Here is a 23,149-nt window from a genome sequence, read left to right on the forward strand (position 1 = left end):
AGAGGACGTGGAACCAGGGATATCATTGCTGATGTCAGATGGATCCTGGCTGAAAGCAGAGAATATCAGAAGGATGTTCACCTGTGCTTTACTGACTATGCAAAGCATTCGACTGTGTGGATCATAACAAACTATGGATAACATTGCGAAGAATGGGAATTCCAGAACACTTAATTGTGCTCATGAGGAACCTTTACATGGATCAAGAGGCAGTTGTTCAGACAGAACAAGGGGATACTGATTGGTTTAAAGTCAGGAAAGGTGTGCGTCAGGGTTGTATTCTTTCACCATACCTATTTAATCTGTATGCTGAACAAATAATACGAGAAGCTGGCCTATATGAAGAAGAATGGGGCATCAGAATTGGAGGAAGACTCATTAACAACCTGCGTTATGCAGATGACACGACCTTGCTTGCTGAAAGTGAAGAGGACTTGAAGCACTTACTAATGAAGATTAAAGACCACAGCCTTCAGTATGGGTTACATCTCAACATAAAGAAAACAAAAATCCTCACAACCGGACCAATGAGCAACACCATGATAAATGGAGAAAATATTGAAGTTGTCAAGGATTTCATTTTACTTGGATCCACAAGCAACAGCCATGGAAGCTGCAGTCAAGAAATCAAAAGACGCATTGCATTGGGCAAATCTGCCTGCAAAGGACCTCTTCAAAGTGTTGAAGAGCAAAGATGTCACCTTGAAGACTAAGGTGCGCCTGACCCAAGCCATGGTATTTTCAATTGCATCATATGCATTTGAAAGCTGGACAATGAATAAGGAAGACCGAAGAAGAGCTGACGCCTTTGAATTGTGGTGTTGGCAAAGAATATTGAATATACCATGGACTGCCAAAAGAACAAACAAACCTGTCTTGGGAGAAACACAGCCAGAATGCTCCTTAGAGGCAAGGATGGCGAGACTGCGTCTTACATACTTTGGACATGTTGTCAGGAGGGATCAGTCCCTGGAGAAGGACATCATGCTTGGCAGAGTACAAGGTCAGCAGAAAAGAGGAAGACCCTCAAAAAGGTGGATTGACACAGTGACTGCAACAATGAGCTCAAGCATAACAATGATTGTAAGCACGGCGCAGGACCGGGCAGTGTTTCTTTCTGTTGTGCATGGGTCACTATGAGTCAGAACCGACCTGACGGCACCTAACAACAACAACAACCCTATGGGATAGGTTAGGTACAATTATTATCCCTGTTTCACAGACGGGGAAACTGAGGCATGGAGTGACCAAGTAACTTGCCCATGATTTCACAGCTAGTAAGTAATAGTGCCAACCTTTGAACCCTAACAATCTGACTCCAGAGCCTATACTTACTCAACTATACCTCCTACCAGGGTACACTATGTGTGCTCACATTATCTAAGATTTTGGAAAAACCCTTAAGGAATAATTCACCCCTCTCCAAGAAACTTGGTAACAACGGGGCTTAAACTTCTGGTATAAGGCTCAGCAAGCTAACATACGTGAGGACATCATGTGGGAACAGAAAACGAGGTCTTAAAGACTATCTGACATTGCTTTATTTAGTTCCCACCAAGTGCCCAGTATTCTTCATGCATCATCTCATTTAGTCCTCACAACAATCTATGAAGGCAGTATTATTTTTATCCATAACTTTCAGATGAGGAAATCTAGACTCAGCAAGGCTAGACTCATTGCCCCTCATCATAGAGCTAGTCAGTGACAAAACCAGAACTGGAATCCAATCCAAATTTACCCCATGTTTTCTCTACTATCTTATGCTGCAGGCATGGAACAGTGGAACAGGAATACTGCCAATTCAGAAGGCTGTGGTCCTTCTGCCCTCAGAGGACTGGCTGTCCCACCTGACAAACTCTAGAGTCACCCTGGACTATGTGTGGCTATGACCCCATGCTGTCCCTCCACCCAGCTAGAAATTAGACCACACAGATGCCTTGAGTCAGTCTTTGTTCCGAGGGAACTAGACCGAACCAGCAGATGTGAGCAGGGCCTAAGAAGCTCTGAGGATTCCTATGTAAAAAAAAAAAAATACCAACATGAATGTTCAAAAATTTAGGTTTAGGGGTCACCCATATATGGTATCCCACAAAGAAGGGTTTAAAAAATGTTCTCTGATAAATGTGGAGCTGAGGAGAGCACCTAGAGATTAGAAAACCTATGAGAACAGAGCTAGATTTCAGGAAATTGACTATGATGATGTCTTAGCTACTTTCCGTATGTTTAACCTCAAAGTTTTTCAAAATTTCTTAGAAAAATGGTTATGACATAATGTTAAATTTAAAAAGCAGAACACAAAGTTACACACACACTAACATGCTGAAAAGAACTGATGGTGGTACTTTGGTTTCCACTTCTTCATATGTTTCCTGAACTGTTCAAATTTCCTGTAATATACACACATTACGTTGTTAACCAGGGGTAAAAATGAAATATGCTAATTGAAAGACTTTTATTCAACACTTGAGAAGCGGGGAAAAAAACCCTGAAAATTTTACATACAGTGGTCTTGCAATTCCTAAATACTTAACAGGCTATATCAAAATCACCTCAGGTATTTGTGAAAAATTCAAATTTCCAGAGCCCAAAGACCTACTCAATGAGAATTTCCCAGGTAGGGCCCAGAAATCTGGAGTTTTAACAAGCTTCCTGGGTGACTAAAATTTTTTTTTTTACCAAAATTACTTTCAATTTTCTTTTTAAGGTTCCTTGATGGCTTATTTAACACTACGACCAATTTATGCTGTACTATAAGCATGATATTTAACAGTGTGAGTAAATGACTGGGGCATAGACTTGGGTGGCCTAGTGTCTCACCATTGATCTCTGCAAACTTCTGAACATCACTCAGGGTTTTCAGTTCTTGTCTTGGACATGCTGCTACACACAGTGCTACAGACTTGATCTTCCGGTTTATCAAGTCCAGATTGCATGGATCCAAAAAGAATACATACCTAAAGCATGGGAAAAAAAATGAGATATTATTTCACAAAATATTTTCTGGTTTACCACGCATTTGACAATGTCTAAAAGCAAAGAACTTTTTCACACTCCTTCACAACAAGAAGTTCACGAATCTAATCACGGATGAATTTTTAAAAATAACTGCCCAGAAATATATTGATAACAATGGGGATGAGAGAATTACAGAAATTCCTTTTTCATGATCCGCTTTTCTAAGATTTAAATGTTCATGATGTGCATATATACTGATTTTATAATCATAAATCATCTATTTTAGTTTTCTTAAAGACATTTGTTTTGGTTTTATTTTTTGGTCACATTTCATTTGCACAAGAAATATTACTTGAAGGCTCCAATATTACATTACAATATCTATATAAGTTATAATTTATATATAAATTTTAGTTTATGAATACATACAGCTGATATATATATAGATATTGGTGAATGGAGGCTAGAAGGAAATACAGCAATATATAACAATAGTCATCTCTGGGTGTAAGAATATAAATGATTTTAATTTTCTTTTACTTTTCAGAATTCTCAAACTTCTCTAAAAAAATACAAATTACTTTTCAGGTGAGATAACTACAATATCATTGTTGTTAGATGACATTGAGTCGGTTCTGACTCATAGCAACTCCATGTTTAACAGAATGAAACGCTGCAACGTCCTGCACCATCTTCACAATCTTGGCTATGTTTGAGCCCATTGTTGCAGCCGCTGTATCAATCCATCTCATCAGGGTCTTCCTCTTTTCACTGATCCTCTGCTTCACCAAGCATGGTGTCCTTCTCCAGCGACTGGTTCCTCCTGATAACATGTCCAAAGCATGTGAGACAAAGTCTCACCATCCTCGCTTGTAAGATACATTCTGGCTGTACTTCTTCCAAGACAGTCAGTCCATGGTATATTCAATATTCTTCACCAACACCGTAATTCAAATGCATCAATTGTTTTCTGGTCTTTCTTAGGTATATTCAATATTCTCTGCCAACAGCATTAATTCAAATGTATCAATTCTCCTTTGGTCTTTCTTATTCATTTTCTAGTTTTCGCATGCATACGAGGTGATTGAAAATATCACGTCTTGGGTCAGGAGCACCTTAGTCCTCAAAGTGACGTCTTTAATTTTTTAATATTTAAAAAGGTCTTTTGCAGCAGATTTGCCCAATGCAATATGTTGTTTGATTTCCTGATTCCTGCTTCCGTGGGCACTGATTTGGGTCCAAGTAAAATGAAATCCTTGACAACCTCAGTATTTTTTCCTTTTATCATGATGCTGTTTATTGGTCCAGTTGTGAGGATTTTTGTTTTCTTTATGTTGAGGTGTAATCCACACTGAAGGCTGTAGACTTTGATCTTCATCAGTAATTGCCTCAAGTATTCTTTGCTTTCCGAAAGCAAGGTTGTGTCACCTGCGTAACGCAGGTTGTTAATGAGTCATTCTCCTATCCCGAAGCACAGTTCTTCATACAGCCCAGCCACTCGGATTATCTGCTCATAATACAGACTGAATAACTACAACTAATAGCTAGAATAAACAAAAGCCAAACCTGCTGCCGTCAAGTCGATTCTGACTCATAGCAACCCTACAGGACGGAGCAGAACTGTTTATTAAAAAGGTGAATTACAGACAGATAAAATAAACCCAATATTCTAAGTTATCTCCCTCTGTATCCTGCCCATTTGTATTTTAGGAAAGAGTGGATTAATTAGTAATCACACTAAAATAGATTTTTAAAAAGTGTTACAAAGTAGAAGAAATGACAAAGATTGCAGATGATATCATTTACCCAAAGAAAAGGTAAAGGCCAACCACTCTTAACTGAGGTAAGCACTGTGTAATAACATGGATTAGGGAGGGAGAAGTGCAAGTAGGATTGTTCTCACACAGGATGAAGGTTAAAGAACCTACAACCCTGGGTTCAATTCTACTGGGTCCATGGAAAGTTTTATAATATCATGTGTCTACCAATAGCCTTTCCCGCATTGTTAAACTCCGTTTCTGGACAACGTATGGTTCAAATTTGGAGCCATTCTGGAACACTAAGGTCCTTTAGGAAGGTGTCATAAAACTTAGGAATCATCTACTACTACTGCTGTTACTGCTGCTGCTACTACTACCATTACTACTATCATCACCACCACTACCACCACTAATACTATTAGCAGTAACAATTAAAACAATAATGGTAGTCAACTTTTATTGAGCACTTACTATGTACCAGGTATTATATTAAGCCCTTTATATATATTCATTCATTTAATCCTCACAACAAACCTGCTTTGTGTGTGTCTGGGTACGTATAGGAGAGTGGAACTGGGACGGGGGGACGGGAGAGAAGCTGAGTACATAGTTCTAAGTGATGATTAGAGCCTTGAGAAATATTTGGACAAATCATCACCCTGACATTATTGGCATGAATCAGAAAAATAGAAAATAATAAATGCTGGCGAGGCTGTGGGGGAACTGGAGCTCTTATGCACTGCTGTTGGCAATGCAAAATGGTACAACCATCTTGGAAAACGATACGGTGCTTCCTTAAAAAGCAAGAAATAGAGATACCATATGATCCAGCAATCCCACTCCTAGAACAGACATATGTACGCCCATGTTCATTGCAGCTCTATTTATTCACAATAGCAAAAAGATGGAAACAACCTAAGTGCCATTAATAGATGGTGTCATGGATTGAATTGTGTCCCCAAAAAATATGCATCAACTTGGTTAGGCCATGATTCCCAGTATTGTGTGGTTATTCTCCATTTTGTGATTGTAATTTTATGTTAAAGAGTATTAGGATGGGATTGTAACACTCTTGCTGATCCAGTGTAAAGGGATTCTCTCTGAGCTGTGGCCTGTACCACCTTTTAACTTATAAGAGATAAAAGGAAAGGGAAGCCAGCAGAGAGGGGGACCTCATACTACCAAGAAAGCAGTGCCAGAAGCAGAGTGTGTTCTTTGGACTCGGGGTTCCTGAACGGAGAGGCTCTGCCCAGGGGAAGATTGATGACAAGGACCTTTCTCCAGAGCCCACACAGAAAGGTTTCCCCTGGAGATGACACCTTGAATTTGGACTTGTAGCCTACTAAACTGTGAGAAAATAAATTTCTTTTTGTTGAAGCTATCCACTTCTGGTATTTCTGCTACAGCAGCACTAGATGACTAAGACAAAGGGATAAACAAACTATGGTATATACACACAATGGAATACTATGCAACAATAAACAAAAACGATGAATCTCTGAAACATTTCATGACATTGATGAATCTGAAGGGCGTTATGCTAAGGGAAATAAGCCAATCTCAAAAGGCCAAATATTGCATGAGACCACTATTATAAGAACTCATGAAAAGATTTAGACACAAAAAGAAACAATCTTTGATGGTTACGATGGAGGGGAGGTATGTGGAAAACAGAAAAGTGGTAACTACGGTGAAGGTTAAGACAGTACATAATACTGGGGAAGCCACCACGACTCGATCAAGACAAGGTCATGGAAGCTCCACAGACAAATCCAAACTCTCCGAGGGACCGAATTACTGGGCTGAGGGTTGGGGACCATGGTCCTGGGGAATATCTAGCTCAAATGGCATAACATAGTTTATAAAGAAAATGTTCTACACCCTACTTTGGATTATAGCGTCTGGGGTCTTAAAAGCTTACGAGTGGCCATCTAAGATACTCCATTGGTCTCACCTCATCTGGAGCAAGAGAGAATGAGGAAAAACAAAGACACAAAGGAAAGAAGTTCAAAGGACTAACAGACCACAATTACCACAGCCTCCACCAGACTGAGTCCAGCACAGCTAGATGGTACCCAGCTACCACCACTGACTGCTCTGATGGGCGTCATAATACAGGGTCCCGGACAGAGTGGGAGAAAAATGTAGAACAAAATTCTCACAAAAAAATTAAAAAAGAGACTGACTGGTCTGATAGAGACTGGAGAAACCCCGAGAATATGGCTCCTGGGCTCCCTTTTAATTCACTACTGAAGTCACTCCTGAGGTTCACTCTTCAGCCAAAGACTAGACAGGCTCATAAAACAAAATGAGGCTAAAAGTGCACACCAGACCAGGGGAAAGGATGAGAAGGCAGTAAGGGAGAAGAAAGCTGGTAATGGGGAACTCAAGGTCGAGAAGGGGAGAGCGTTGACATGTCGTTGGGTAGCAACCAATATCACAAAACAATATGTTTATTAATCGTTTAAGGAGAAGCTAATTTGCTTTGTAAACCCTCACCTAAAATACAAAAAAAAAAAAAATTTTTTTTTTTTTTTGGCTAAATTACATGACCCAACAACAGTGGAGAAACAGATTTTTAGAAAAAGGCAGAAAGCCAGAGGCTTCCGGGGCCTCACAACTGCGCCTAGTCAGGACCGTTGATACTGCCTTTTATAGTCTACTGAGAACAGGCGCATTATGTGATTATCCTGCAGACTTCTGCCTCATCCAAGGCCCAAAGTGCCCCCAGGACATCTTTTACTTACTCTCTTTTATACCTATAACATACCCCTTGATTTACTGGGCAACAGCCTTGTAGCACTCTTCAGTCAGATCCTCCCGAGCTTGCATTCTGGTTCTCTGTCCTAAAAGTTCTCTGACCTTGGGGAGTATATTTATTCTCTGAGCCTCAGTTTCCTTATCTGTAAAACTTCCTATCACTTATTTTACAGGTTGTTGTAAGGTTATTGATTATGTATATAAAGCATCTAATACACAGTATGTACTCATATCATTATCATTAGTTTAGTCATTACCAACAATAAATTCATATGATTAAGAAAACATATTTGCTTTTCATAAATCTGATATATGATAGTAAGGCATTTAACTCAGCACTTCTGATATGGCCATAAACCAGGATTACAATACTAATATTTAACATTTGTTTGGAAAAAAATCTGTGTAGGGGGTATTCACGAATGTTAGGTCATTAGCCTCGTTAGGAACTAAGCAGGCCTCCAGACATGTGAGGAAAATATGAAGAGGAGTGCAAAAAGAATTTTACAATGACTACAACACTGTAGAATAACACTGCACATTTTTTAGCCTGTATACAAGACTTGGAAAATTCTACTTCAAGAAAATCTAAAAAATAATTTTAAATGGTATTCTTGGAGAAACACACTCACACATATACATATTCACCATTACTCTTAGAATAGTCAACTACCTCCATAGTCTAAGAACATAGTAAATTTAATTCTCTGCTCAGTTCACATACTCAAATACACACACACACACACACACACACACAGGTTAAACGTAACTTACAGGCCCTGATTCAGATCCTGCTAACATTTACTGGGTGCCTGGGTGCTGGACACTGTCACATTCATGACCTTATCTGATCCTTAGAATTACTCTAGAGTATGTGTCACCCACAGATGAGAACACTGAGGCCCTGAAGGATTAACTCCCTGGCCCCAGAGAGCTGGGTGCCAGAGCACGGATATGAACCTAGTCCTTCTGATTCTGGGTTTCAATCTGCCCCATTCTCAAAATACTTCCTACACAGTGAACACCTGAGATAGAAGCAGCAAAGATAAAGATAGAGCAATGAGGCAAAGGAGCAGCATTAAAGCTCAAAAATAATTTTAACTGTTCTATATTAATTTTGAATATTCTATTTCCGGCATTCTGAAGTTCATCAAATCCCTGAAAACACACATATGGGTAATTACACTTTAACCAAGTGGTATTTAACCGAATCTTTACAGAGCAGGAAAAGTGATTTTATCAAACAGACACATTTATGAGTCATTGAAACTGTACTCTCTTGTCTTTTAATTTGAAAATGTCCTTAGCCAGGTAAATAAATACTTGAATTAGTTTCAGTTTTCATTTTCAAACAAAATAAACTGTGGCAATTTTAATTCTTGAAAATAAAACATAACCAACTCTCAAGTAAGAATGGCACTGGCAGGCTAGATTATAACTGAAATCATCTACAATGGGTGTTTTTCATCTGAGAGAGTGAGAGACAGGGTTTAGGGTAACAAAACATTCTGGGAGGGTTTCTTAGGGTGCTCAGCCTACCTTATCACTGCTTGCAGTCAAGGGGCTGGAGTAGGTTTTGATTATGTGCATCTCAAGAAAGCTTCTCAGGCAACTCATTAAGCACTGTAGTCCCCATAGCCCACTCCTCCAGGGTGGACAATCACTGTCATAGATAATCCATAACCCTCAATGATAAGCTAGTTTTTCATTGCTATTCTCAGTGAATCTTTTACTAGACCTATTAATAACTAAAAACAGTTTTGCTTAAGTTTCATATCCTTTAAAGGAGCTGGAATGAATAAAATACTAAAAGTGGGAGTGGAAGAAGAGACACAACAAGAGACAAAAATACTTCACAAACTAAACAGCCCAAGACACCAGCAGGCACTGGCATATACAGTATACAGCATGATCACATGATATTAAGAAGAACATATTTGCAAAGGGAATTACAAAACAGCCTAATTGAGCTTTGAGCTTAAAAGTTAGATGGGAATGGAGAAAAATGCCCAGACAAAACTATAGAGCAAACTTTACAGAGGACAGCAAGAAAGACATGTAAAATTGGATTCCAGAACAGGTGGCTTCTGGGGATAATTTGAGGGCAACAGAGAATAAAAAAAAGATCATTTTAAATAGAAATTCTTAAAATGTAATAAATTATCCCAAAAGGGCAGGAAAAGGAGCTTTATCTAAATAAATTGTTCTGTCTGCTCAGTGATCGCCTGAGGAGACAGGTGCAGCAAAGGTGAAGACGGCACAATGAGGCAAAGGAGCGGCAGCACAGGGAAAGGGACAAAGCTACAAAAATGGGTGCCTTTTAAAGCTGTGCTCAGAGCATGAAGACGAAACACAAATGATCCGATGCAGAAAAAGATGCCTGAGAAGGTTTAAAACTAGTTCAAACTTCTATTTCACTTTCCGCTTCTTCACTGAGGATAAAAACAAACCAAACCCATTGCCACTGAGTCGTGCCAAAGTTGAGGTGGCAGTAGAAACAGTATAATTCTGCATGGAGGAGAAGGAGTCAGAGGAAGCTTTAAGGAGGAAAATTGGTTGCTCTCAAATTGACTCTGACTCATGGCGACCCCATATGTGTCAGAGTAGAACTATATTCCACAGGGTTTTCAATGGCTGATTTTTTGGAAGCAGATCACCTTTCTTCTGAGGTACCTCTGGATGGGCTCAAACCTCCAACCTTCCAGTTAGCAGCTGAGCATGTTAACCATTTTCACCACCCAGGGACTCCTAAGGAGGAGAAGGAAGTGGTATCTAAGCCATTGAAAGTGAGTGGGAATTTTCCAACCAGGTGGGGAAACGAGCAATCCAGGCAGAGGACACAATGTGGAAAAGCATGGAAGCGTGGAAGACCACATTGAAGGAACTACAAATAATTTGGTAAGGTGGACTATAGGGGTGCGGCATCAAAGGGCTGTGCTCCGCGGAGACGTAGGGGATAGAAGATGTGGCCATCCATCCTTAGGGTCTAGAATATGCTACAGCTCTGCTCCACTAGGCAGTGTACACTCAAATGGCCATGGCACAGTGAGGCCCTTGGTATAACTAGCCACTTAGGGAGAATACCAGGGAGGGGAAGGCTGGGGCACCAGCAGCGCTGCTCCAGAGACGAGCCTTTGCCATTAAATTGCCTCCTGCTGCCATGGCAACTCTCTGCGGCAAGGCTTTTCAGAGCAAAAGGTGGCAAGCAGATACTAGGTCTGCTGGCTGCCTCCTGCCACATTTGGCTCCTCTCCTCTCTAATCAGGACGAAGCACTGCAGCAGTAGAGCTGGAAAGCTGGCTGAAAATCTCTCCTCGGCCTTCTGCTTTAGTGACTCCTGACATGCGTTTTCCCCAGAGGGGAATAAAAATGGATTCTGATCATTTTTCCAATTATTACCTCATATCAATTCACAATTTATAGCCCCTTTCCACAGAAAGTGCTGCCATTAGTGAATCACACCAAAAGGAAAAACATGATAGCCTAGCAGGGGCTTCTGCTACTGCTAAATATAGGCTACAAAGAGCCCCCATGGACCTGTACACCACCTCTGGCTTTCCGTAGGGGTGCCGGCAAGGCAAGCCCAGTTATTCCATCAGGGTGGGACTCAACTTGCCTCACAAAGGGCTGTTATACAGAGGACAGAGCCATGGGCCAGCATACCGAAGTCAGTACAATCCAAACTAAACCAACCCAACTAACCGAAATACCTCATTAACTAAAACTTCGCTGGTCCTCAAATTCCTGGAGGGAGCCCCTGTGGTGTAAATGCACTCAGCTGCTAACTGAAAGGTTGGTGTTCATAGCCACCCAGAAGCACGGATCTACTCTGACATACATGGGGTTGTCATGAGTCAGAATCGACTCGATGGCAACTGGTTTTTACTTCCTAGAAAAAAACTACAGGGAGAGAAAAATAAAAGTTGATCGCAGTAGTCTGTCTCCAAAATTGTGACTCTAGACAGTTGCTGAGGGAGTGGTACGATGCTCACAATGCCCCCGATACTGCATGAATGTGGACTAGAGAACAGAAGGAAAGCAGGGCTGTGCTAAGTTATGGGAAGCCTGACCCATGAGGTGGATGACAGTGATATACTACTCCACTACCACACCTCCCCCCGGCCCAATACTAATGAGGCAGTGGCAAAAATCTCCAGAGAAAGAGGTACCACTTGTCAAAGAAATACCTAAGCCCACATCTCTTCAACTCCCAAAGAGGCAACTGGGCTCTAAAGAGCACGGCAGCCTCCTATTCTAGCACTTCTGCAGCCCTAGAATTACACTCAAGTGACAAGAGAAACTTTCAGAGTCCTTTCAGGTAAATTCATAGCACTGAGAGCTGAAACAACTTAAAATTATGGAGGAATCCCAGGGATCAGATTAAGAGAGCAATACTCCAGAGAATCCGTCAACCAACAGTAACATCCATAAGGAGACATTCTCTCTGACCTCACCTCCCACTGGTCTCTTTCTGTTCCTCAAATAACCCAGCACAGCTTCTCCTCAGGGCCTGTGCATTGTCTACCTGCTTGACATGCTGCTTCTCCAGACAGCAACAGGGCTAGCGTTCTCACTTTCTACAAATATTCACTCAAACGTTACCTTCTCAATGAAGCCTTCTCTGGCCACCGTACCTAAAATGCTCACTTACTACTCTGATTCATCTTTATTTACTATTTCCTGCCCCCCCTCCACTTTTTTCCTCCTCAGTACTTACACTCACTAATAGACTATGTATTTTATCATTTCTCTGTTTCTTATCGGTCTCCACCAAGAGAATGCTCCCTGAGGGCAGAGAGGTTTGACTGCTGAATCTATCACTATATTCTCAATGCCTAAAATAGTACCTGGAACAAGGAAGAAATGGCACAATTATTTGTTGAATTAATATATGAATAGAAACTGAGTATGATTTTACCAAGTAAAACGGGGCTGGAGGGGAAGGAGGGAGGATGATATTTCTGGTAGAAGGAAATACTTTCATTTATTCAACAGAAAATTATTGAACAACTACTTTGTCAGGCATAGGGCTAAATAATCACTAGAGATACCAGTAATAAATAAGACCAACACAAACAAGCGTCCCTCTTCCCAGCCCAGAAGGTGGGGAAGCGATTACAACACAGTGTGTAAGTGCTACATACAGCAGGGAAAAGAGGGTATCAGAGGATGCACCAAGTGGGCCCCATAAATGGAGTTGGGGTAGGTGCCCAGAGAAGGTGATATCTAATGCCAGGACCTAAAGAATGATTAAGATTTAACCAGGTGTGGGGAAAATGGGTGGGAGTGGGGAGGGAACAGGGCATAAAGATGAAAGAGAATATGGCACAGTTGAGAAAATGAAAAAGGTTGGGATGGCTGAGGTGGACTGTGATAAAAGATACACGGCTAGATATGCAGCCAGGGGCTAGATCATGTAGGGCCTTATAAGTGATATTAAAGATGTCCCCATCCTAAAGCCACTGGGAAGCTATTGAAAGATTTCAGATGAGTGGCTGCAATGTGGAGAATGAATCAGAGGGGAGCAAGAGGCAAAGTAAGGAGACTGGTCAGTAAGGAGGCTGATCAGGTGGCTACAGAATCTCTAACAAGAAACGATGACTTAGAGTGTGAATGAGAATGAAAAGGCACAGACTTTGAAAGCATTTAGGTACATTTAAGGATGTGCCTAAACTGATGACTGATTAGATATGGAAGGAAAGGAAAAAAGTCAAGGATGATGCTTAGCGTTCTGATTCACACTGGGGTGGCTAGGGCTTACAATCATGTTCCATTCAATATGGCAGGGGAATGAGAAGGAGGAACAGAGTATGAGAGATAAAGGTTACGCTCACACTTCTGACACGCTGAATGTAAGGTGCCTTTGTTGTGTCCAAGTGGACCCAGACAATTGGCTGTAGAGTTCTGGCAGGGAAATCTGGACAGGCAGAGATTTTGAATTATCAGCATATAAATGGTAAACCCACCTCTGGGAGGGATGAGATTACCAAACTGAGTGTGTAAAACTGAGATTCTTAACCTGCATGAGATCTGTGACTCTCCTGAAATTATAAGCAAAACTTGGTGTGCAAATTCATGTGTATTTTTCCAGAGAGACTTCATACTTCATAGTTTTGAACAGACTGTCAAAAGCCCCAAAGAGATTAAAACTAAGAGCAAATTAAGAAGGAAAAAAAAGCTAAAAGAGACACTAACATCGCAAAAACACAGACATGGAACCAGAAAAACATGTAAGAAAAAAAAAATTTCTTCTATATAGCTACAGTGTCTGTCTCCTCCTCATACATGTAGTACAGAAAACCAAAAAACCAAACCCGTTGCCGTCAAGTCAATTCTGACTCATAGCGACCCTATAAGACAGAGTAGCACAGCCCCATACAGTTTTCAAGGAGCGCCTGGTAGACGTGAATTGCCGAACTTTTGGTAAACAACCGTAGCTCTTAACCATTATGCCACCAGCATTTCCACACTGTGCCAAAGAGAATATATATTTTTATCATCTGTATTCCTCTAAAATACCCTAGGAAGTACGTACTACTATTATCCTCATTTTACAAATGAAGGTTTTCAGGCCAAACATATTATTGTTGTTATTTTCTTTGGTGTAAACCACCCTTTTGTTATGTTTACTAGATCAACCCTCATACATATATCCCCAAATACATTAAAATATTGTATCCATCATACAATAGCTACAAATATTGTTCCCATTGTATATTGCTTTTATCATTATATCCGAGAATCAAATTTCTTGATAATCAAACATGCGTGCCTTGGCATGTTTCTTAATTTCTTTATTTCTTCAACAACCTATAAATTATCTCTTCTTCGTAACAAAGATAAGAATAATATTCCACTGATAAATATTTAACTCCTCTGGAATTTATTTGGCATGGCACCAGATTAAGACAAACCTAAATGTGTTTTTCTTCATATTATCACTGAACCCAAAGGCTTTTGTTAAACACTGATTGCTTTCACAATTTGTATTTTACTTGGTTTCTTGTTACTAAACCACTATCAGTTTATTCCTATAGTGTTCCCTTTACTATTTTTAACCTATCTTAATGTAGTCTTGTTAATGTATTTTGGAATGGGTTTTGGTCTTAGAAGGGCAAAACTCCTTTTGTTCTGCTCTAAGCTACACAATCATTAGTTAGACAATGACAACCACAGATACACAATCTTTTCTCTGACCTCTCCTGCCCACAAGTTTTGTTTGGCCAACATTTAAAAATCAGAGGATTGATAGATCACATGTGCCCCCCCCTCCAAACCTTCCCCCCACACAGATTTCTGGCTTTTCTTGAAAATTTAACATTACCAGGCCCATCACCCCACAAGTGATAAATCAGCTACAACAGAGTGGCAGCTATCTTCTTTATGTGGGGCAATACACATATAAAGTTCAAAGTGTCCAATACTCCCTGTTGTTTTAGGCCTGCTAGCACACTTAAGTGATTTATAGTATCTGCCTAGAGGCTTTTCAACTTGCAACCCCTGGTGAAACCCACTGAATTTCCCTTTTGCCTTCAAAGCCAGAAAGTTCACAGCTAATTTGGTGTCCAACTTCAGTAACTACAACTAAGCCTAGTTTCTAGTCTAATCTCCTCTCCACTTCCACTGTGTGGCTCCTGATCTTTTATTCTTATTTAATTGCTTTACAATACATGCATCTAATGCTAGTCCTCTCAAAGTATTTTAATTTTTTAAAACATCTTTCCCATGAAATTCTTGCCTGCTTCTTTATTCTGTGGTTTATACTATCAATCAAGTTCAACTCGCCACCCTATTGGGATCTTAACCAGTACTGTATTAAATCTATAAATTAACTTTGTTAGTATTGCCATCTTTATTATATTAAGATTGCTCAACCAGGAGTAGATTATACTTCCCTTGTTTTCTATTCTTTCTATTAAAGCATTATAATTCTCTGTATTTGGTCTTATATCTCTTGTTAGATTTTATTTTTTAATAAGACAAGTATAATCTTTTTCATTGTATTTTCTGTCTACGGAATAAAATAAATTACTGATTAATTTTAGTTAGGCATACCAAAATCCAAAAACCCACTGCCATCGAGTCAGTTCTGACTCATAGCGACCCTACAGGACAGAGTAGAACTGCCCCATAGAGTTTCCAAGGAGCACCTGGCAGATCTGAACTGCCAACCTCTTGGTTAGCAGCCATAGCACTTAACCACTATGCCACCAGGGTTTCCTTAGTTAGGCATATATTCTATAAACTATGATTTGAGAGCCTCATTATTGAATCCCCTAAAAATTCCAGGTTAAAGCCCCTTGCCTTAGCAAATAACATTCTTTTTCTAGTGACCTATACATATTCCATTTACTTGTTATATAATTTGTTACTAGTTATTTAAAACAACACTATGAAAAAGGTAGCATTGTTATTTTGTTTAATTTTAGGTAGAATGTATTTCTCAGCAATGTTAATACTTACCATTATTAGAAATTCATCAGCTTACATTCATGCCCTCAGACTTAAAATAAAATTTTCTGTTTTCAAAATGTAGCCCTGGTGGTGCAGTGCTTAAAAGCTTGGCTGCTAACCAAAAGGTCAGCAGTTCCAATCCACCAAGCACTCCTCTGAAACCCTATAAGGCAGTTCTACCCTGTCTTACAGAGTCACTGTGAGTTGGAATAGACTCGATGACAACAAGCTGTTTTTGTTTGTTTTTTTTGGGGGGGGGGGTCTTTGTTAAAGAACTGCCAAGGTAATTCAATGAGGATAGTTTTTTCAATAAATGCTACTGGAATAGCTTTTCTTGGGGGGTGGGGGGATGAATCTTGACCTTTCTTCACACCATCTGCTAAAATTAAATCAAAATGGATCATAGATGTAAACGTAAGTGCTAAATGAAAAAATTCTAGAAGAAAACATAAAAATCTTTGTGGCACTGAGTTGGGCAATAATTTCTTAGACAGAATAGAAAAGGCATAAAGCATGACAGAAAAAAGTATATAAATTAGACTCAATGAAACCTGCTCATTTAAAGATACTATTAAGAAAATGAAAAGGTAAAAACACAAATTAAGAGAAAATATTTGCAAAACATATAACTTACAAAGGTCTTGTATCCAGAAAAAATAAAAAATTCTTATCACTCAATAAGACAAATCAATTTTTTTTATGTGCATGAGATTTAAATAAATACTTCACAAAAGGAGATATACGGACGGTCAAGAAGTACTTGAAAAGGTGTTCAACATCATTGGTCGTGAGAAGTATGCAAATTAAAATCACTAAGACATACCACTACATACCCAATAGCCTGCCTGCCAAGCCTGTTGCCATCGAGTCGATTCTGACTCATAGCAACCCTATAGGACAGAGTAGAACTGCCCCATAGAGTTTCCAAGGAGCGCCTGGTGGATTTGAACTCCTGACCTTTTGATTAGCAGCCGTAGCACTTAACCACTACGCCACCAGGGTTTCCACATACCCACTAAAAAAAAAATTATTATTTTTTTTTAGAACAGCTAAAATTAAAGGCTTATAACACCAAATATTAGTGAGGGTATGGGGCAACTAAAACCTTCCTACTTTGCTGGATGAATATAACATTCTTATGCTATATGAAAAAAGCTATTGAGTCGATTCTGACTCATAGCAACCCTATAGGACAGAGTACAACTGCCTAATCGGGTTTTCAAGGAGTAGATGGTGGATTCGAACCAAAAGTTTAGCAGCCAAGCTCTTAACCACTGTGCCACCAGGGTTCCATACTTCCATGTATATGAAATTCTAGAAACAGCAAAACTACAGTGATAGAAAGTAGATCAATGGTTGCCTGGGGATGAGAATGGGGGCAGAGATTGAATACAAAGGAGCACAAGCTAATTTTGGGGGTAATAGAAGTGTGGATTATAATAAAGTATGCATGATTCTTATACAGATTTACCAAAATTAAACTGTATCAAAATGGGTGAGTTTTATTATGTGTAAATTCCCTCAATAAAACTATAAAAAAATTTCTTTAATTTCATCTTGAAAATGCACTTTACGAAATCCAACTTAATCTAAAGAATTTCTCTCAATGAGTAGTAAAGAATTTAACCTTACCCAAAAAGAGATCTGGCCTTTGCCCTTAGATACTGGGAGGTAATCTCTAAGCCTAACAGGAGTATCTTTGTTTATCTGGGGGCCTTGGTCATGCTGATTTAGGGTGATGGAGGGCCACAACAGATTATATTTAAGTTTGGGGCTGACCACACCAGAAAGACCAACAATGTAATATAGGATAGGGGCTTTGGGTTATTTGGTATCTGCTGGGACCTGAAGGGGTAAAAGACTGGAGACAGGGACAAGCTACATGGACAATCAATCATGCCTACATAAGGGAACCCCAATAAAAACTCTGAACACCAAGGCTCGAGGCTTGGATGAGCTTCCTTGGTTGGCAACGCTCCATGCATGTTGTCACACATGGATGCAAGAAAAGTAACATGTCCTGACTCCATGAGGAAGGAACAATAAAAGTTCCATATTTGTTGCTTCCCCAGACTCCACCCTATGTGCTTCTTGCCTTTGCTGTTTTTAATCTGTAACATTTCCCTGTAATAAACTGTAATCGTGAGTATAAATAATAGCTTTCAGTTGAGCTCTGTGAGTCTTTCTAGCATATTAAGGGAACTAAGGATGGCCTTAGAAATTCAAGCAGGGTTTAGAAGAGGGCATGGAACAAAGGATATTATTGCCAATGTCAGACAGATCTTGGCTGAAAACAGAGAACACCAGAAAAATGTTTACCCGTGTTTTATTCACTATGCAAAGGCATTTGACTGTGTGGGTCATAACAAATTAAGGATAACATTGCGAAGAATGGGAATTCCAGAACACTTAATTGTGCTCAAGAGGAACCTGTACATAGTCCAAGAGGCAGTCATTTGAACAGGACAAGCAGATGCTGCATGGTTTAAAGTCAGGAAAGGTGTGCATCAGGGTTGCTTCCTTTCACTTTACTTATTCAATCTGTATGTTGAGCAAATAAACTGAGAGGCTGGACTATACAAAGAACAAAGTGGCATCTGATTTGGAGGAAGACTCATTAACAACAAGCATTATGCAGATGACACAACCTTCCTTGCTGAAAGTGAAGAGTACTTGAAGCACTTACTGATGAAGATCAAAGACCACAGCCTTCAACATAAAGAAAACAAAAATCCTCACAACTGTGCCAATAGGCAACATCAGGATAAATGGAGAAAAGATTGAAGTTGTCAAGGATTTCATTTTACTTGAAACCACAATCAACACCCATGGAAGCAGCAGTCAAGAAATCAAATGACTCATTGAGCATTGGGCAAATATGCTGCAAAAGATCTCTTTAAAGTGTTAAAAAGCAAAGTCACTTTAAGGACTAAGGTGCACCTGACCGGAGTCATGGTATTTTCAATTGCCTCATATGCCCGTGAAAGGTGGACAATGAATAAGGAAGACTGAAGAAGAACTGGTGCCTCTGAACTATGGTGTGGGTGAAGAATACTGAATATACCATGGACTGCCAAAAGAAGCAGCAAATCTGTCTCAGAAGAAGTACACCCAGAATGCTCCTTAGAAGCGAGGATGGCGAGACTTTAACTCACATATTTTGGACATGTTATCAAGAGGGACCAGTCCCCGGAGAAGGAGATCATGCTTGGTACAGTAGAGAGTCAGTGAAAAAGAGGAAGGTCCTCAATGAGATGGACTGACATGGTGGCTGCAACAACGGGCTCAAACATAACAACGATTTCAAGGCTGCCACAGGACCAGGTAGTGCTTTGTTCTGTTGTACATAGGGTCCTTATGAGTTGAAACCGACTTGACAGCACCTAACAACAACAAGGGTAGCCTTGGGCACCGCTAGCCTTGCGACTGGTGTGAGAAGTAAGAGTGGTCTTGAGGAGTCCCAAACTTGAAACTAGTGCCAGAAGTGAGGATGGTCTTGTGTGGACTCTGTGTCCTCCAACTTCTCAGTTACCCTCAACTCTTATAACCAGATAAATATAAATAGGTAGCAAACTGATGACTATAAAGTTCATAGTTGAAGTGGTTAAGAATTAACTAAAATATACTTAGAAGGTCATATCTACATGTTTGTGTATAATGACAAAAGCTTTTTTTTTTAATCTTTACAGCTCAGGTTAACCTGGAATCAATTCAAATAGTGTGACTATGGATTGAACATGTACATCAGCTGTTTAACTGCACATATACACACCCAAATGACATGGAAGGAAACTAATCGTGTCCCTGCCTTGGTACATACATGTCATCTCCTTCTGTTAAGTGGCTTTTCACTTCCCTATTTGAAATCTACAAAACAACACTGTGACTTTCAACACCTGCATTTCCTAAGGTAATACAGTTAGATTTCTTCTTTCAGATTGCTGGCATATTATCTATAGCAAGTATTATCCTAGAGATAGAATTACACTAGCAACACTAGTTGTTACCTTTGTAAAGAGGTAAAACATTCAGACCAAGGAATGGCTGTAGTCATGAAATATGACAAAAAAAAAAAAAAAGACACTTTCCAAAGATGCCTCCATAAATTTTGCCTTCTAAAAACTCAGCTTTTTTTTTTTTAACAACTTCTACACTTTTTTACATTTTTACTAATTCTAAAACTTTTCCTGAGAGAGAAATTAAGGTGTTTTTTTTTTTTTCTAAACAGTATAAATAATACTGTTTAAACATCATAAATGTTGTTTCTGAACGCTTGTGGGAAAATAAGTCTACAAATGCAAATTCAAGTGAAGTACCTATCTAGCAAGGAGCACTGGTTATACAGTGGTTAAACGCTCAGTTGCTAACAAAAAGGTTGGTGGTTCGAACCCACTACCCGCCCCTCAGGAGAAAGATGTGGCAGTCTGCTTCAGTAAAGATTATAGCCTTAGAAACCATATGGCACAGCTCTACTCAGTCCTATAGGGTCTCTATGAGTTGGAATTGACTCGATGGCAATGGGTTGGGGTTATCTCTCTAGCCTGTTCTTTTTTCAGTTGATCTAAAGTAGAAGAGATGGTATGTTAATGTTGCAATCAAAGAGTGTTTGACAGGAGGCAGAGAGGAAAGTTCCTTCCCTCAAAATGAAGCCAAAATCACCAAAGGCTTAGAGCATCTCATTTGTTCACACATATCCCTAAGTGGAGGAACAAGCCGGGGATCAATTGGGCTGTCCTGAAGAACGTAAGTGAGTGGAACATTCTAAGAAATGGATGCACTGGCACACTAGATAAAGGTTCCACCTTTCCTTTGCTAAACTCAAGAATATAATCTCCAGTGACTAACCCCAAGAAGACGGCCAGGAAACATACTTCATGAATGAATAAAATGGGTGAATGGATGGATAAATGGATAAACGAATGAATGAACTCAACCAGTTCTCTATTTTTGGCCATTTAGGCTGTTTCCTATTTTATTATTCCTAATAGAGGTGTCTAGCACATATTAGATTTTCGATAAATGTTTGCTGAGCGCTAAATAAAATTATAAACAGAATCTTTCCCAAATACATTCCCTAAAATATCATTCAGCAATCATTCAGTAAACAGCAGTTTGTTTAAGCCACGGGATGGAAGAGAAATTTAGCTCTATCACATATACAGGAAGAACTGTACTTAGTTGATAAAAGCACCCTCAGAAGCAGATATTTTAGCAAATTTCATCTGTATTTTCCTAGTTTCTTCTTTTTCAAACAGGGACAGGTATGCTGTCAACAAGATTTGGTAACTCTTTAGTATAGACATTTTCTATTTAAAGAAAAATGTTCTTCCTAAAATAGTTATATAGCATGCTGTGGGCCCAGAAAGCTTTGCAATCTTCTCATGAGTAGTTTAAAGAACGAACACGTTCTTTATATGGGTACAATGTCACTACCTACCACCCTAAATGAGCCTTTACATAAACTAAGAAGCTCATCAGAAATCATGGGGTAGACTGAAACAGAAATACTAATCCCACAAAGCTCTGAGCTTTCGAGAAGGTGACCAGTGGCCACTAAAGTCCTACTCTGTATCCACAAAGAGATTATAAAAGTATAGAGTTTCTTTAAAATGAAACTACTGCCTATTAAAATGATGAATTACCTTACTAAAAACTACCATTGCCAGTTTGAGGCTACATGTTTTTTCAGTAAATATTTAAAACACAGAAATTACAAAGTATCCAAATACAAAATGAGAACACTGTTTATGGTTATACTTCATGTTCTTTATCTGACAGAGAAGTAAAATAGACAAGATTTTCTTCATACGATTCAAAGCCTTTGCAGACAGACTGCAAAGGTGCTTTGGTTCCTTCCTAAGTTTCTTTAGTTATAACTTTATATAACCTGTCCCTTCTTTTTTCAATGTTCTCCTAAAAATTCTCTTATCTTTAAATGCTGGGAAGGAGAGGCCTCAATGGTAGAAAACTGGAATCCCTGGAGAGCTTGCCAGCAACAGTGTAGTATAAAATGCAAAGAGCGCCAGACTGGACGTGGAGAGCAGGGTGCTAATCCTGATGTGACTTGTCTTCATCAAGTCACTCATGTTTCCAAGACCCAGGTCTCTCCACCCGTAGAATGAAAGGGCTGGATGGTCTAAGGTCACTTCTAAGTTGTGGAATTCTGGGGAATGAGAATGGTTAAGAGAAAAGGAGTAAAATTTACATTTTTACTCTTTTTCACTAGATACCCTGCCAAAGGTGATGAAGGACATTGAAAAATGCTCCCTACAGATTTTACCCAAGCATGTCATCACCCTCCTCAGACCTCTACTTCCTTTACATCCTGCTAACATGGATGATCTGAAATCTGAGAGGCATTTTAGGGCCATGAAGCCTTTTATCAAAGACTGGGGCTTTCGGTGGCTTCCTTGGAGGAAAGACAAAAAGAAAGAAGAAAGATTTGCGCAAAAAATGTATCTTTAGATCTTCAGTGGAAGAAATTGATATTGGTAAGTGAGATACACTAGGAAAATTTCTTAGTGTAACAAGGGAAGTAGACACTAAGCTCTGTGTTAGGATTGTTTATAAAATGGAGGACAGAGTTCTAATAATAGTATGCTTATACCAACAAGATTAAAAGCAGTCCCCTACTTCCCCTCACCTGGCTTTACAATGACTTCTGCATACCAAGAGCCCTGGCGGTGAAGTGGTTAAGAGCTCAGCTGTTAACCAAGAGGTTGGCAGTTCGAATCCACCAGCTGCTCCCTGGAAACCCTATAGGGCAGTTCTACTCCGTCCTTTAGGGTCACTAGGAGTTGGAATCGACTGAACAGCAATGGAGTTTTTGGTTTATGTAAACCAAGAGCCACTGCCTCCATGCCATATCCTCTCCCATTCCAGGCACTCAGGACATGCCAAGGTCTGTGGCAGAAGTACAACACTGCCACTGCCTGCCTCCCACTTCTCTCCCCAGGGGCCAAAAGAGCTAGGCACTTTGTCCCAGCATAGTCCCTATACCCACTAATGTGAGTATCTCAAACCTAGGGACATTCCTGCTCTATCTGGATTGATATCAAAGATATGATGCTTCCTTTCTGGGGATGATTACTATAATAATTTTCTGTCTAAAAATTGAAGGCTAGCTTAAAAATTGTAGGCAACCTAGAATATGGCAGAAAAGATAAGTTTTTGGAATTGGCAATTGGAGTTCAAATACACAGGCAGTTCCTGATTTATAA

The 23,149-nt window shown here is 39.7% G+C and overlaps 1 protein-coding gene across 5 annotated transcripts in view; it reads right to left on the reverse strand.

Annotated features, from left to right (window-relative positions):
* The window catches only part of SLC44A1 (solute carrier family 44 member 1), a 180,665-nt gene that overhangs the window by 80,121 nt on the left and 77,395 nt on the right, over nucleotides 1-23,149 (reverse strand). For all 5 annotated transcript variants that reach the window (XM_010587786.3, XM_010587785.2, XM_010587787.3 and 2 more), the window contains one exon: nucleotides 2,818-2,954. In XM_010587786.3, the coding sequence (XP_010586088.1) occupies nucleotides 2,818-2,954 (137 nt within the window). The remainder of the gene's footprint in view (nucleotides 1-2,817; nucleotides 2,955-23,149) is intronic.

Source organism: Loxodonta africana, chromosome 9 (assembly GCF_030014295.1).
Source record: "Loxodonta africana isolate mLoxAfr1 chromosome 9, mLoxAfr1.hap2, whole genome shotgun sequence".
Taxonomy (NCBI): domain Eukaryota; kingdom Metazoa; phylum Chordata; class Mammalia; order Proboscidea; family Elephantidae; genus Loxodonta; species Loxodonta africana.